Source organism: Canis lupus, chromosome 26, assembly GCF_003254725.2.
Source record: "Canis lupus dingo isolate Sandy chromosome 26, ASM325472v2, whole genome shotgun sequence".
In the NCBI taxonomy this organism is placed as follows: Eukaryota; Metazoa; Chordata; class Mammalia; order Carnivora; family Canidae; genus Canis; species Canis lupus.
Window position 1 is genome coordinate 13,783,330 of NC_064268.1, and position 14,522 is coordinate 13,797,851.

General features: G+C 47.8%; 1 protein-coding gene and 1 long non-coding RNA gene across 12 annotated transcripts in view; one reads left to right on the forward strand and one right to left on the reverse strand.

Annotated features, from left to right (window-relative positions):
- Window positions 1-14,522, forward strand: part of RNFT2 (ring finger protein, transmembrane 2) — a 98,869-nt gene that overhangs the window by 35,606 nt on the left and 48,741 nt on the right. Inside the window, exon 9 of one of the 11 annotated variants that reach the window (XM_049102098.1) lies at window positions 2,979-3,774. The exons of the other annotated variants lie outside the window; for them this stretch is intronic. Within the exon in view, the coding sequence (XP_048958055.1) occupies window positions 2,979-3,071 (93 nt within the window). The 3' untranslated portion in view covers window positions 3,072-3,774. Of the gene's footprint in view, window positions 1-2,978; window positions 3,775-14,522 lie in introns of those variants that run through there. 11 annotated transcript variants of the gene reach the window in all.
- LOC112676624 (uncharacterized) lies at window positions 3,768-5,007 on the reverse strand. Its single transcript, XR_004809347.2, has 2 exons — window positions 4,809-5,007; window positions 3,768-4,171 (listed from the first exon to the last, which is right to left on the reverse strand). It is a non-coding gene; the product is annotated as an uncharacterized LOC112676624 (long non-coding RNA).

Consider the following 14,522-nt stretch of genomic DNA (forward strand, 5'->3'; position numbering starts at 1 on the left):
ATTTTTCTCCCTGGCCTGGTGCATAGTGCATGGCACTCAAAACACAGAGGATGAACTATGTAATTAATTGTGATTGTGGCAAAGGCACATTTGCTCTGAAGCAGGCTGTGTGCAGTCAGTGGAGAGGGTCTACTGGGAGTCAGACAAGCAGGTTCCATCTCAGTCGCTCCATTTATTAGCCATGGGACCTTCGGTGAGGCTCTAAGCCTCAGCTTTGTCATCTGTAAAGTGGGGATAATAATCATACTGATATGAAGATTAAACAAGATCATGCCTGTGAGTGAAGCTTTCTAATCACTGCAGCTCAGTAAGTGGTAGTCACAGTTTATTATTTAGTGAAGAAACAGAGTAGCAGAGGAGAGGGGGCCCTAGAAGGCATGACTCCCCCCCCCCCCATTCCACATTCCCTAGGAGGAAATGATGATAATGTTGCCACTGCAACAGCGCAGAAACCAGTCACAGTGTACTTACTCCATGCCAAGCATGATCCTACTCTTTCTCTTTCTCTCTAAGATTTTATTTATTGATTTGAGAGAGAGAGACAGAGATAGTAACAGCACAAGTAGGGAGGAGAGGGAGAAGTAGGCTCCCGGCTGAGCAGAGAGTCCGATGCAGGGCTCAATCGCAGGACCCTGGGATCATGACCTGAGCCTAAGGCAGACACTTAACTGACTGAGCCACCCAGGCTCTACTCTCTTTACATCCATCCATCCATTCATTCAAAAAGTATTTTTGTGCTAGGTTCTAGAGACTCAGCAATGAACAAGACACAGTATCTGCTTTCAAGGTACTGATGTGAATGAGATGCTGAGATAAATAAGCGGTATGTGAGGTAGAGAAAAATAAAATGGAATGCAGTGGCAGGCGCCGCTGTTTTAAATAGGATGGTCTGGGAAGGCCTCACTAAGAAGTGGACATTCATGCAAAGATTTGAAAGAAGCAAGGGGAGTGTACATGCATACATCTGGAGAAGAGTGTTCCAGGCAAGGGAAATAGCATGTGCAAAGGCTCTGGGGTTGAAGCATGCTTGGCAAGCTCAAGGAGTAACAGGTCAGTGTGGCCGGAGCAGTGGTGGGTGGGGGCAGGGCCCACTTCATGGACATGCAGCCTGTGCAAAAGGGCCCATGCCTGGTTTAATGATCAGCTGCCGCTGTCTTGAAATTCTAAATGATTTTTTAAGAGGCTCCACATTTTTCAGTTTCCACTGGACATTACAAGTTATGTAACTGGTCCTGGTGGTAGATACAGTCCCAGAGGTGACAGGGGACTACAACACCAGAGGCCTCTTCCCTGTCCCAGCCCTGGCCTGCATCCTGGCTTCCTCCCATCCTGCCATAGAGCCAGCCCTTCAGGGAGAGACCTTAAAAACAATCTGCACATCCCACCCTGACACTGTCCTTGTGATGGTGGGAACAATTTCTTCCCTGTATTAGTTTCCTATTGCTACTGTAACAATTTTAAGTCAATTTAGTGGCTTAAAACAAATTTATTATCTTACAGTTCTGGAGGTTACAAATCCAAAAGCAGTCTTAAAGTCAAGCGTTGGCAGAGCGGTTCCTTGTGGAGGTTCTAGGGGAGAATCGGTTTCCTTGCCTTGTCCACTTGGAGAGGCTGCCTGCATTCCTTGACTTTGACCCCTTTCCTCTGCCTTCGGAGCACATCTATCCAACCTCTGCTCCCTTCACTCTGACCCTCCTGCCTCCCTCTGACAGGGATCTTTGCGATGACATTGTCTCTCCCCCCACCCCAATAATTCTGAGTGATCTCTCTTCTCAAAATCCTTAACTGAATCACATCTGCACAGACACAAAATTCCTTTTGCCTTGCAAGATACCATCACAGGTTCCAAGGTATAGAATGTGGTTCTATAGTAGAATAGTAGTGGGGCCCACTATTAAACCTATCACCCCACCACCACCCTCCCCATACCCTTTGAAGATATAAGGAAACTGAGGTCCAGAGAGGTGATGTCACCTTTGGGCAAAGTCACCTCCCAGCTAAAGGACAGACTTGCAACTGGGGCTCATGTCCATCTAGTTCCAGGTCATGGGCTCTAGACAGCCAGGAAGGAGGCATCTTCTGCCCATCTCTGCCTGTCTCTCTTCCTTCCACCTGATGCCCAGTGCTTTAGGAGGCAGGCAGGCTCAGGCAGTTGTGGCCAGAGCATTTGTGCCTAAGACTGTAGCTGACATGGGGACAGATAAGCACGTCCATCCACCTGGGACTGAGACAGAGGGAAGAGACCGCCTTTCTGCAGCTAACAGGATCCCAGGCCACTTCAGGCTTAATCATCAACACCTTATAATTGGGCCTCTCTTGGGTCCCAGGGAGCAAGGCCCTGTTTGTAAGGAGGCTCGTGATGTGCATGTTGCTGGGACACGTGGCCTAAGCCTTTCCTGTTCATGGGTCCGAAGCTCTTAAATCAAGGGAACCACAACCAATGAAATTGGGTGCATGCCTGCTACAGTTGAGGGGCAGAGCTCTCCTCCCAGTCTAGTGACTCCTGTGGGGCCAGCGGCAGGCCCCAAGGACTCTGTCAGCCGGCCCCTGGGGCCACAGCACCAGAGACCTAGCCTAGCCTTTGGCATGCTTTCTGGCCTCCACCTCATCCTGGGCATAGAAGCCAGAAGAGTAGAGAGAGGACTTTTTTTAGGAAATTGGGGATGTGAGGGAGAAAGTGACAACAGACATTTTGACTAGCTCTGGTCTTTTAATATCGAGTGTCCAAGATGTGATGGTGGGTAAGTGTCCATGCTGACATCAGACAGATTTGACATCAGTCTGCCCCTTACTAGCTCCGGGATCTTAGGCAAAATGATGAACTTCTCTGTAACAGAGCTGAGTATCCCCATCTGTAGATAAGGGTACTGATTTGTCCCCTGGCTCATGAAATTGTTACAGTTGGTTTAAAGAGTGGGCAAATTTTCTGCTTGTGTGGTTTTTTTTTTAAAGATTTTATTTATTTATTCATGAGAGAGACACGCAGAGGCAGATATCGGCAGAGGGAGAAGCAGACTCCCTGTGGGGAGCCCGATGCAGGACTCAATCCCAGGACCCTGATCACGACCTGAGCCAAAAGCAGACACTCAACCACTGAGCCCAACCCAGGTGCCCTCTGCGTGTGGCTTTTTAAAAAATAACACATATAAGGTACAAAAAAATAACAAATAATTGTGTTTAAAAAGTAGAAAATTAATAGCACCTTAGAAACTCCCTGTGTGCGCATCCTGGGTTCCATCCATCTCCCTCCCTTCCTTTGCTTGTAAGAAACCACTTAGTTTTGCAGTGACCCTTCCCTTGTTGCCTTTATGTGTGGCTTCTTGTGTCCTTTCTTGCTGAGCTATTACGTATAACCCTACTGTCTTTCATACTTCCTACGAATTTCTCCTCTATTCTCTCCTGTTACCAAGCAAGGATGCTGCTGGTCGGAAGACCCGAACATTAAGTTTGTTGATCCTGTAATAAACTTAGAATTAATAGGCTCTGAGTGAGCACCTGAGGAACTTTACAGTGAATAAAGTCCTTGTACCAAGAACCTTGGACTTCCTAGAGAGAACGCAACAAGCCCAGGCTTTCTACTCAAACAAACCTGGATCTGAAAATCAGCACTGCCTACCAGCTTGAGCCACGAATTCTTTGAGTTCACACCAAGAATATTAAGTATCTACTGTATGACGGGCACTGTGTAGGTATAGGAATGCCATGAATGAAACGGGTCCCTGCTTTTGTTTGGTTGGGGAGCTCATCATTAAATAAACATGCAAACATGCAAAACTTCAAATTGTGATAAGCACTAGGCAGAAAATAATTCATGGGAGACTCATTTAGGGAAACGAGAAGGGCTTCCTCTGCACAAATGGCATTGAAAGTGAGACTTGTACTTCTTTGGCATCCGAGTTTGGTTCAAGTAAATTCAGTTTTCTCATCTGCAAAATGGAGCTGGAAAGTACCCTCCAACAGCTCTGCCCTTGGTAATAAGCTCCGACTCGGTGTCTGGCTCGGCGCGGGGGCAGTGTCATTCGCCCTCCTCCCTGTCAGCCATGGCAATGCAGGTTGCTGAGATCTGCTGAGCAGCTGTTAGTGAGCAGTGCGTGATGTTGAACCTGCTGCTGGCAAGTGAGTTGTGAAGGTTTCTGAGTCTCATTGGCCCCTCCGCGGCTGATGGCTGACCCTGTGGGTGGGAGAGAGGAGAGAAGAAGGTTTGTAGCGCTGACAACAGGAAGTCCTCCTCCTCCTCTGGAGAAGGTGACGAAGAGTGATACAAAGGCTGCGCTCCTGGACCACCTCCCAGCTCTGCGGCCAGTCCTCTCCCCTTGCAGAGATGCACACCAGCCCTTACGGTGCTGCGCCGTGGGTTTGTCACGTGGAACAGTGACCTGTAATACAAGCTGTCCCCTAGGCCGTGGGCAGCCAGCACGCGAGGCCGTCGCCGCCGGGCCCAGTGGAGCAGGAACCGGGACAGAGGTGCAGGGAAAGGGAGCGGCCGGGGTTCGAGGCCTTGCTCGGTGCGTTCCCAGCCGGGGGCTCGGGGCAGCTCCCTGAGCGCGCTGAGCCGCGGAGCCCGCGCCGGGCGGGGCGCAGACGCAGGAGACCCCTGCCGCCCGCCGCCCGCTCCCTCCTCCCGGGGCGGCTGGCACGTGCCCGCGGCGGGGCTGCCGGAACCGAGAAGGCGGCTTTGCCCCTCGCCGACAGCGACCTCCTTTGTCCGCAGAGGTCAGCGAGCGGCCGGCGCGGGGCGCGCGGAGACCCCGGGGACCCCGGAGCCCGCGGCGCGCAGAGCGGGGCGGCCGGGGGCGCGGGGCTGTGACCTCATCGGCCGGCGCCGTCCCGCGGGGCCATGAGATCATGAGATGCCGGCGCTCGCCGAGGAGTCGATTTGTTGGGAGCGCGGGGACAGCCGGCCGCCCGCCGCGGTGATCTCATCCGGGCCCGGGGGAGGAGGAGGAGGAGGCAGGCGGCCGGGCCGGCCCGCGCCGCCCGGAGGGGGATTAATGGCTGCCACCGGCCGGTGACGTCACCGGCAGCGCCCGTTGCCGGGTAACGAGCGGCCGCCGGCCCCGCCCCCCACCTGCCGCGTTCTCGTCTCCATCCATCCTGGCTTGCCCGGCTCTTGGCTTTTTTTTTTTTTTTTTAATTATTATTTATTTATTTTTTTGGTATTGAGGTACAACTTACATGCTGTAAAATGATCTAATTATAAATGTACAGGCTCGACGAATTTTTGCATATGCATGTATCTATATGTAAAACATGTATATGTATGTCCATATGTTCCAAGATCTCGGCGCTCTTCAATAGGAATGTAATGCAAGCCGCCTAGATAACTTCACATGTCCCAGCAGTCACGTTAAACAAGAAGGAGCAGGTGACATTAATCTAATCGCGTATTTTCTTTTACCCGGTGTGTCCAAAGTAGTAGTATTTCAACAGGTAATCAGTACAAAAATTTTAATGAGCTCTTTCTCTTAAGTCTTGGACGATCCCTGTGTATTTTATACTTTCAGTACATCTCAATCTGGATTTAGCCACACTTAAAATGCTCAGTAGCCGTGTGACAAGTGGCCACTGTATTGGGCAGCACAGATATAAAACATTTCCAGCTCCCAGAAGCCTCCTTCATTCCTCCTTCTGGTCAGTACCCCTGACAAGGGCACCCATTATTCTGACATCCATCATCCCTTTTCAGTTCTCTCCCAGGCCCCACATGCACACATCTTGTATCTTTTGTTTCTCACTTTAACTCCTCGGGTCTGCATCCTAGTAGCTCAGAGCATGGGAAGTCAGACTGGATTTGAACCCTGTCCCTGCCCCTGTCTAGCAGTTGAACAATCTGCTTTGCCGCTTTGAGCCTATGTTTCGTCACGTCTTAACTGTGACTGGTGATAACAGGGTCCATCTCCTTAGGTTCTCGGAGTCTGGGGCAGCATGTAGGTACTAAGTGTTCCAAAGAGAAATTTCATCACCCAACTGTGAGCCAGTTCTAGTTCTCTTTCTGCTGGTTTCTTCTCTCTTCCCTCTTGTAATTCTCCCAAGGAACTTAGTCTCCCACAATCTATTCCTCCCTCCCTCTCTCTGTTGAGCTTTCTCATCCAGGAAATGGGAACGGGCCATAACTAGCCACCAGGGAAACAGCAGACGTGCAAATCCTGGCCCATGCTAAGTGCTTGATAAGGAGATCACTCTCTGCTCCTTTCCCCTCCTGCATGATCTCCTGCCCTCCTCTAGCCTTCCTTCAGCCCCTGTTCCCTCAACACTTCTCCCTCCCACCACTCCTCGCTGTTCTGAAGTCACTTTCCAGGGCCGTCCCCACTGGCAGCCTTCTTGAGATGGAGAAGACTAGTTCAGGCACGGATGGCACAGCACTTCAGAGGTCGCTGTTCTCTGTATTGTTCTGAAGGGCTCTGTGGTCACCGTGCAGCCTCCAATCATAGCAGACCCACAGGCCTCCTGCTCTGCCTGCCCATTTCGGAGCAGGAAGTCTCCATCTTGGTCGCGATCAGAAGCTAATGAGCAGGGCAGCCCCGGTGGCTCAGTGGTTTAGCGCTGCCTTCAGCCCTGGGCGTGATCCTGGAGACCTGGGATCAAGTCCCACATCAGGCTCCCTGCATGGAGCCTGCTTCTCCCTCTGCCAGTGTCTCTGCGTCTCTCATGAATAAGTAATAAATAAATAAAATCTTAAAAAAAAAAAAAAAAAAAGAAGCTAACGAGCAGTTCAGGGCAAGCAAAGCAAATGTGGGGAAACCATACGGCAAGCTGAGGGGCTCTTTGCTCTTCCCCGGGGCCCCTCCAGCCCAGGAGGCTGGATGCAAGTCCTGCTTATTTCCCCCCATGGGAAAGGAGGGCTTTGCAAGGACTTCGTGTGGCCTTGTGCTAGCTTTAGCTCGGGGAAGCTTTCCAGCCTCCTTTTCCTGACACCCCTTTTCTATGGCTGGGGGAGCTGCATCCCCCTTCCCCTGCAATTCTGATAAGGCTATCAGCCATGGTGTCTGGTCCACCCTGACCATGTGACCAGGCCCAACCAATCATAGAAGCCAGTGGCCTCCTTTGTCCTCTGAGCTGGGTTCCAAAGATGCAAAGATGGAGGCTTGCTATTCCTTTGGTGAATGGGTCCAGGGAGAAACAGATCTCTCTTCATGTTGGAGTTAAAGCTTTAAGAGTATTGGCTTGGGGGCAGCCCAGGTAGCCCAGCGGTTTGGCACCTGCCTTCAGCCCAGGGTGTGATCCTAGAGACCCGGGATGGAGTCCCACATTGGGCTCCCTGCATGGAGCCTGCTTCTCCCTCTGCCTGTGTCTCTGCCTCTCTCTCTCTCTCTGTGTCTCTCATGAATACATAAATAAAATCTTTTTTTTTTTAAGATTTTATAAAATATTTTTTTTAAGATTTTATTTTATGTATTCATGAGAGACATACAGAGAGAGGCAGAGACACGGGCAGAGGGAAAAGCAGGCTCCATGCAGGGAGCCTGATGTGGGACTCGATCCCGGGTCTCCAGGATCACACCCTGGGCTGAAGGCAGGTGCCAAACCGCTGGGCCACTGGAGCTGCCCTAAATAAAATCTTAAAAAAAAAAAAAATAGACATCTTTGGCCACATTGTTTGCACTCCTGGACCTAGCCATACTGGAACCAAAACACCTCTGCCTTTACAGTTTCATGACCAGTGCAACACGATCTTTCTCTAACCTACTTCAAGTTAGCTTTCTATCACTTACAGCCAAAGTGACACTACAATACAGACTCTTCTACCAGTAGTTCCTGTAACAGTGCTTAGAAATTCAGAATGAGGGATCCCTGGGTGGCTCAGCGGTTTGGCGCCTGCCTTTGGCCCAGGGCGCGATCCTGGAGACCCGGAATCGAATCCCACGTCGGGCTCCCGGTGCATGGAGCCTGCTTCTCCTTCTGCCTATGTCTCTGCCTCTCTCTCTCTCTCTCTCTCTGTGTGACTATCATAAATAAATAAAAAAATTTAAAAAAAAAATTCAGAATGAAAGGAAAGAGAAAGAAAGAAAGAAAGAAAGAAAGAAAGAAAGAAAGAAAGAAAGAAAGAAAGAAGAAAGAAAAAGAAAGAATGAGAAAAAAGAAGGGAAGGAAGGAAGGAAAAGAAGAAAGAACAAAAGAACGAAAGAAAGAAAGAGAGGAAAAGAAAAGAAAGAAAGAAGAAAAAAAAAGAAGAAAAGAAAAGAAAGAAAAAGAAATCCAGAATGTCAGAGCTGGGTCAAAACCCCCATCACACACAAAACAACATCGAGGCCCAGAGAGGGAAAGCATCTTGCCCAAAAGCCACACAGCTACAAAGGATGCACCCCCAACTATCTGACTTCCAACTTGGTGCTTTGACACCATTTCCCATTACACATGTTTACAGATGACAATCAGTTCTTTTCCATCCTGCCTTCCTCATCCACTGCCATCCTGTTTAATGAAGCTTTCATTCATTTTGTCTGAAAGATGTTTTATACTTGCCAGACTGATAGCAGGGGCTGTGGTGCTCTCATGTGCCAGGCACCTGACTCAGTGCTTTACTTGCAGTAGCTCATTTATCCTCCCAGCCACCCTAGGAGATAGGTATTACCTTTAGTCCGTTTTACCATTGAGAAAACTGAAGCATAGAGGGATGAAGTGACTTACCCTAGGTTGGTCGGTAAGAGACAGTCTGAATTCAAGTCCAAGTCATCTGACTCCAGCATCTGTGCTCTTCACCACTGTACTCACTCAGACTCCAGGGCCTTACCAGCTTGGAAGAGGCAGAGCTGGGACTTGCACCCACTGCCACAGCCCTTCTTCCTTCTGCACTTCATGTCTTTCCCACATGGTGCACTGGACAAGTCCTTCCTTTCAGCCTCACCGTTTTATAAACACTTCCTTATACACAGACCCTCACTTCCTAGCACCTTCAGCATTAGGGCTCTCTCTGAGTTACCCTTGTGAAAAACCTAGCTGTTTGAACCATGACCATTGAGCCCACCCATTGACTCATTCACTTATCCATTCATTCAATAAACATTTGTTGATCACCTACTAGATGCCAAGCCTCCATATTAGTTAGAATTGGAATAAGCTAATAACAGCAAAGAACCCAAGATAATTGTGGCTTAAATGTAAAAAGAGTGTATTTCTTTCTCACATAAAACCCAAAGGTGAGCAACCTAAACCTAGTAATGTGACACCTTTCAGCTCATTGCTTCACTAATCCTAGGGTATGGGACTTCTGCTCATGGTCCAAAATGGAAACTAGAACACCAGCCATCAGGTCCAAGTTCCAGACAGCAGGATGGAGGAAAGGGGGGAGAATAAGGTGAAAGTTTGTCTTAAGTTATCACATGACATTTATACTTTATCTTAGTGACCAAAGTGGCATCTAGATGCAAGGGAAGCTGGAAGATACAGTCTTTTGTTCAAGGTAGTTCTGCATCCAGTTACAAAGTTGAGGATTCTAGGACTAAGGAAGTAGATGAGAAAGGTTAGGGTGACATCCAGCAACTAGGGACCCACCCTGATGAGGCATAGGGGAAAGGTGGTGAACAGGATATGATTCTCTGCACTCATGAAGCTCACAGTCTAGTCCGAGAAACATGTAATATTTATTGAGTGCTTACTCTGTGCCAGGTCCTTCTTGAAGGTTCTCAAGTGTTTTTGATTCAGGTCCTCTTCTCTCCTTCCTTCCTTTCCCTTCCCTTTCCCTTTCCCTTTCCCTTTCCCTTTCCCTTTCCCTTTCCCTTTCCCTTTCCCTTTCCCTTTCCCTTCCTTCCCTTCCCTTCCCTTCCCATTCCCTTCCCTTCCCTTTCCCTCCTCTCCCTCCCTCCCTCCCTCTTTCCTTCCCTCCCTTCCTCTCTTCCCTCCTTCCTTCCTTCCTTCCTTCCTTGATTTTATTTATTTATTCATGAGACACACACAGAGAGAGAAAGGCAGAGACATAGGCAGAGGGAGAAGCAGGCTCCCTACAGGGAGCCTGATGCAATACTCAATCCCAAGACTATGGGATCATGACCCGAGCCAAAGGCAGATGCTCATCCACTGAACCACCTGGGTGCCCCCTCTTCAAACTTTTCAGAAGTATTGAGAACCGAAGGAGCTTCTGTTTACATGAGTCACAGCTATCCACATTCACTGTCATAGAAATTAAAACTGACTTTTTTGGGGCACCTGGCTGACTCGGGAGCATGCCACCCTTGATCTCAGGGTCATGAGTTCGAGCCCCATGTGGGGTGTAGAAATTACTTAAATAAATACAGCTTTAAAAAAGAACTGTGATCTTTGTATAATACTAATTAATTAAAAATAGTCAGCCAATTGCACATTAACATTAATAACATAATCTTAATGGAACATAATTGTATTTTTTAATTACTGAGAAGAGAGGCATTTTATTTTTTTATAGATTTCTTTAATACCTGGCTCAAGAGAAGATCCCTGCATTTTCCCATTTGTTGCAAATCACATGTCATAAGCCTTAGGAAAAACTCCAATGTATACTTGGTAGAGAGCAAAGGTGTCAAATAATGTGTTAGTGTTATTATGAAAATAGTTCGACTTTACAGACTTCCCGGAAGGGTCCTGGGGAACCATCAGGGTCCCAGACCATGTTCTGAGAAACACTGATTTACTCGGATGCTTGTGGGAATCCTATACAGTAGGCACAATCACAAGCTCTCCCCCGAAGCAGAATAGATTTTGGGGAGGTGATCCATGGAAACTCAGGGAAAGAATGGCAAGGTAAGATGGGGGAAGGAAATGACCAGGTTGTGCAGAAGTGAGCAGGAGCCTCATGCACATGCAAGGTGGCCATATGGCTCCAGTGTAGACAGGGCCACACGGAAAGGGCTGGATAAGCTGTGTAGACTTTGTCCTCAGGGCAGTGGGGAGCCATGGAAAGTTATAAGCGGGCATCTTCAATAATCAGATTTCCCCAAGGAACATCCTAGGAGGCACAGCTGTCTTTCTCCGCATAGAATCGTGGCTGGCTTTTTTGGCACAGTCCTGGAGTGCTAACCAGCCCTTAGCCAGCTTTAAAAAAATGCTGGCAAACATTGGCTGCCAGCCACATACCAGACTTACCCAGGAAACTTGGCCTATGGGTCAGCCAGCACCCAGAGTGGCTGTGACGTCTTTCCTTAGCTCTTTACTCCAAAATGAGCTTCCTTTAGCTGACAGGCAGTTGGAAGAATAATACTAATAGAAATATTTTATTTTATTTATGTTTGTAAAGATTTTATTTATTTATTTGACATACACAGAGAGAGAACACAGCAGGGAGAGGGGCAGAGAGAAAGGGAGAAGCAGGCTCCCCACTGAGCAGGGAGCCTAATCTGGGGCTCAATCCCAGGGTCCTGGGATCATGACCTGGGCCAAAGGCAGAGACACTTAACCAACTGAGCCACCCAGGCGCCCCCAGTATTTTAATACTGTGACACATCACACCTTGTTTTAAGCTCTTTCTGCATGTGACTTATTTTTCTGACCAGGAAGGATTTAAAACTGACCTCTGGAGCCAGCCTGTCTGGGTTCAAACTTTTTCTCTGCCACCTACCAGCTGTGTGACCTTGAGGCACAGACCTAACCTCTCTGTGCCTCAGTTTACTCTTCTATATAATAGGGATAATGATCTCCTGTCCCCCAGGTTGTTGTGAAGACCAAATAAATTAATACAAAGTGCTTAGAACAACACCTGGCAAGTAAATAGCCCTCAGTGTATATATTTGTTATTATTAGCATCACAACCCTTTGAGGGATATATTATTACTACATCCATTTATGTATGAGGAGGACATTGAGGCCTACTTCCTCATGCAGCGGAGATGTACTGAGCATCCTGTTTGATGCCAACCACCATTCTAGCTTCTGCAGACAGAAATAAGTACTAGAAAGACACAGAGCCTATATTGCAGGGGCTTACCTTCTCATCACACAGAAGTATACACTGTGTCAGAGGGTGAGTACGATCAAGAACATGAAAGCAGAATAAAGAAGGTGGAAAGGAGCAGGGTGAAGTGGGGAAGGAGTGCAGGGGTGTTGCTTTATGTACATCACTCTGTGACCTTCTCGATGAGGTGACATTTGTGCCAAGATGTAAGGGAAGTGAGGGAGCCAACTTGGCAGATCTCAGGAAGAAGGGTGCTCCAAGGAGAGGGAAGAGCAAGTGCAAAGGCCCTAGGGTAGGCCTGCGCCTGGCTTGTTTTTGGTTTTGTTTTTTGAGAAATGGGCCCCATCACACGTGTGGGCAGGGAGCAGATCTTACAGGATCTGGAAGACATGGCAAGTCTTTCAAATGTCACTCCGAGTGAAACAGATTTTTCACAGGTTCAAGCTCAGGGATGATTTGATCTGCCTCGTATTTTGAAAAGCTCATTTTAGATACCGTGTGAATGAAAAAAAACATAGAAGGACGAGGACACAGGGGCAAGCAGAAGCAAAGAGCTGTTTCTAATAGGATTTGTAGATGGATTGGATGTTGGTTATCAGAGAGAGGACAATCAAGATGATTGCAGGGGTTTGAGCACAGGGAGAGGAAGTACCTTGCCAAAGGTAGACAGCTAGACAGTAGCAGAGCTGGGATTTGAACCCGATCAATAGAACAGAAGACCTGCATCCATATCACAGGCCGGCTGTGTGCTCCCTGTGTCAGTCTGCTCAGGCTGTTCTAAGAAAATACCACAGACGTTTATTTCTTACAGCTCTAGAGACTGGAAGTCCAAAATCAAGGCTGATTTCTTCCTGATGAGAACCCTCTTCCTGGCTTGCCAATGGCTATCTTCTTTTTGTGTCCCCACATAGGGCAGAGAGAGGGGAAGGGGGGGGGAGAGAGAGAGAGAGGAAGAGAGAAGAGAGAGAGCACACATGCATGCAAGCTCTGTCTCTTCTCATAAGGGCACTGATCCCATTCCTGAGGGCTCCAGCCTCATAACCTCCCAAAGGCCCCACCTCCTCATACCATCACATGGGGGTTAGGTTTCTACATAGGGATTTGGTGGGGGATTTGATCCAATCCACAGCACCAGCTAAATAGCCTTAGATAAGTACTTTAGTTTTTTTGGGTTTGTTTTGTGTTATGTTGTTTGGCTCAAAACAAATACCATGATATTATCACTTATGATTCCATGGGTTGGGAGTTCTATCAAGGTATGCCCGGGATAGCTGGTCTCCACGTGGTGTCTACTGGGCAGGATCATCCGAGATCACCTGTTCACTCACAGGTGCGATGCATCAGCTACAGTGGCTGGAATGATCTGCCCAGGCTCCTGTGTCCCAGACCTGAGTTCTCACTGTTGGCTGGGTTCCTTGCCTCTTTCTCCAACCTATAGTCTCAGAGCCTCTTCCTCTTTATAGGTAGAAGCAGAACAGTACAGAAGTTAAGGAACGGGATTTATGTACATCATTCTGTACATCTTGGCACAAATGTCACCTCATCGAGAAGGTCACAGAATGATATACATAAATCCTCTTCACGTGGTCTCTCTTTGTAGCCTGGGCTTCTCACAACCTGTAGGAGGAAGAGGAAGGCCAAGCAAAGAGGAAGGCCATGGAGGCTGCCAGGTATGACAGGGCCCAGGCTGGGAAGTCCCAGACAGCACCTCAGCCTCCTTCTGGTGGCCCTTAGTTCTCTTGAACCTCACGTTTCTCATCTCCAAAAGAAGTCAGCAGTAATAATGCCCATAACCTCAGATGATCATGAGAGTCCTTATTGGCTCCTGTCACATACTGAGGCCTTCCTGGATATCTGGGTCTTAGGTTCATTTGCCAGGTTGCACTGGCTTGCCAGAGCCAATGGTTAAATGTTCAAGAAACTTGCAAGCAGTTGTTAAACCCTTGGCAGCTTAAAATGGCCCTTGTGGGAATATTTACACCACAGAAATTGACAAACACACAAATCAGGGCCTTATTTGGTTGTATTCCAGATACCTGGTTTGCCTGCACACCACTATGTGTGTGTGTATATGTGTGTGTATGTATATATATTTGTAAATGTGTGTACATATATATATGTATATATATACATATATATATATTCAACCCCATTTACAGATGAAGAAACTGAGGCTCAGAGCCATTAAATTATTGTCTAAAATCAACCAATTTAGTAGGTACAGATCTGATCTTAGAGTCACAAATCCCGTTCCTTAACTTCTTCTGTACTGTTCTGCTTCTGTAGATGAGAAATATGTATGAAAGACATTCATAAACAGGCAAAACTATAAATATTATGAATTTTGATTCAGAAAAAGATCTTTCATCCCTGTCCACCCAATTCTTTATATATTACACTGTTAATAACTATCTTTTTAAAAAGATCTTATTTATTCATGAGAGACACAGAGAGAGAGAGAGGCAGAGACACAGGCTCCATGCAGGGAGCCCAACGTGGGACCTGATCCCAGGACTCCAGGATCAGGCCCTGGGCCGAAGGTGGCGCTAAACCACTTAGCCACCCGGGCTGCCCAACTATCTTTTTGTTTTAAAGATTTTATTTTATTATTCATTCATGAGAGACAGAGAGAGAGAGGCAGAGACACAGGCAGAGGGAAAAG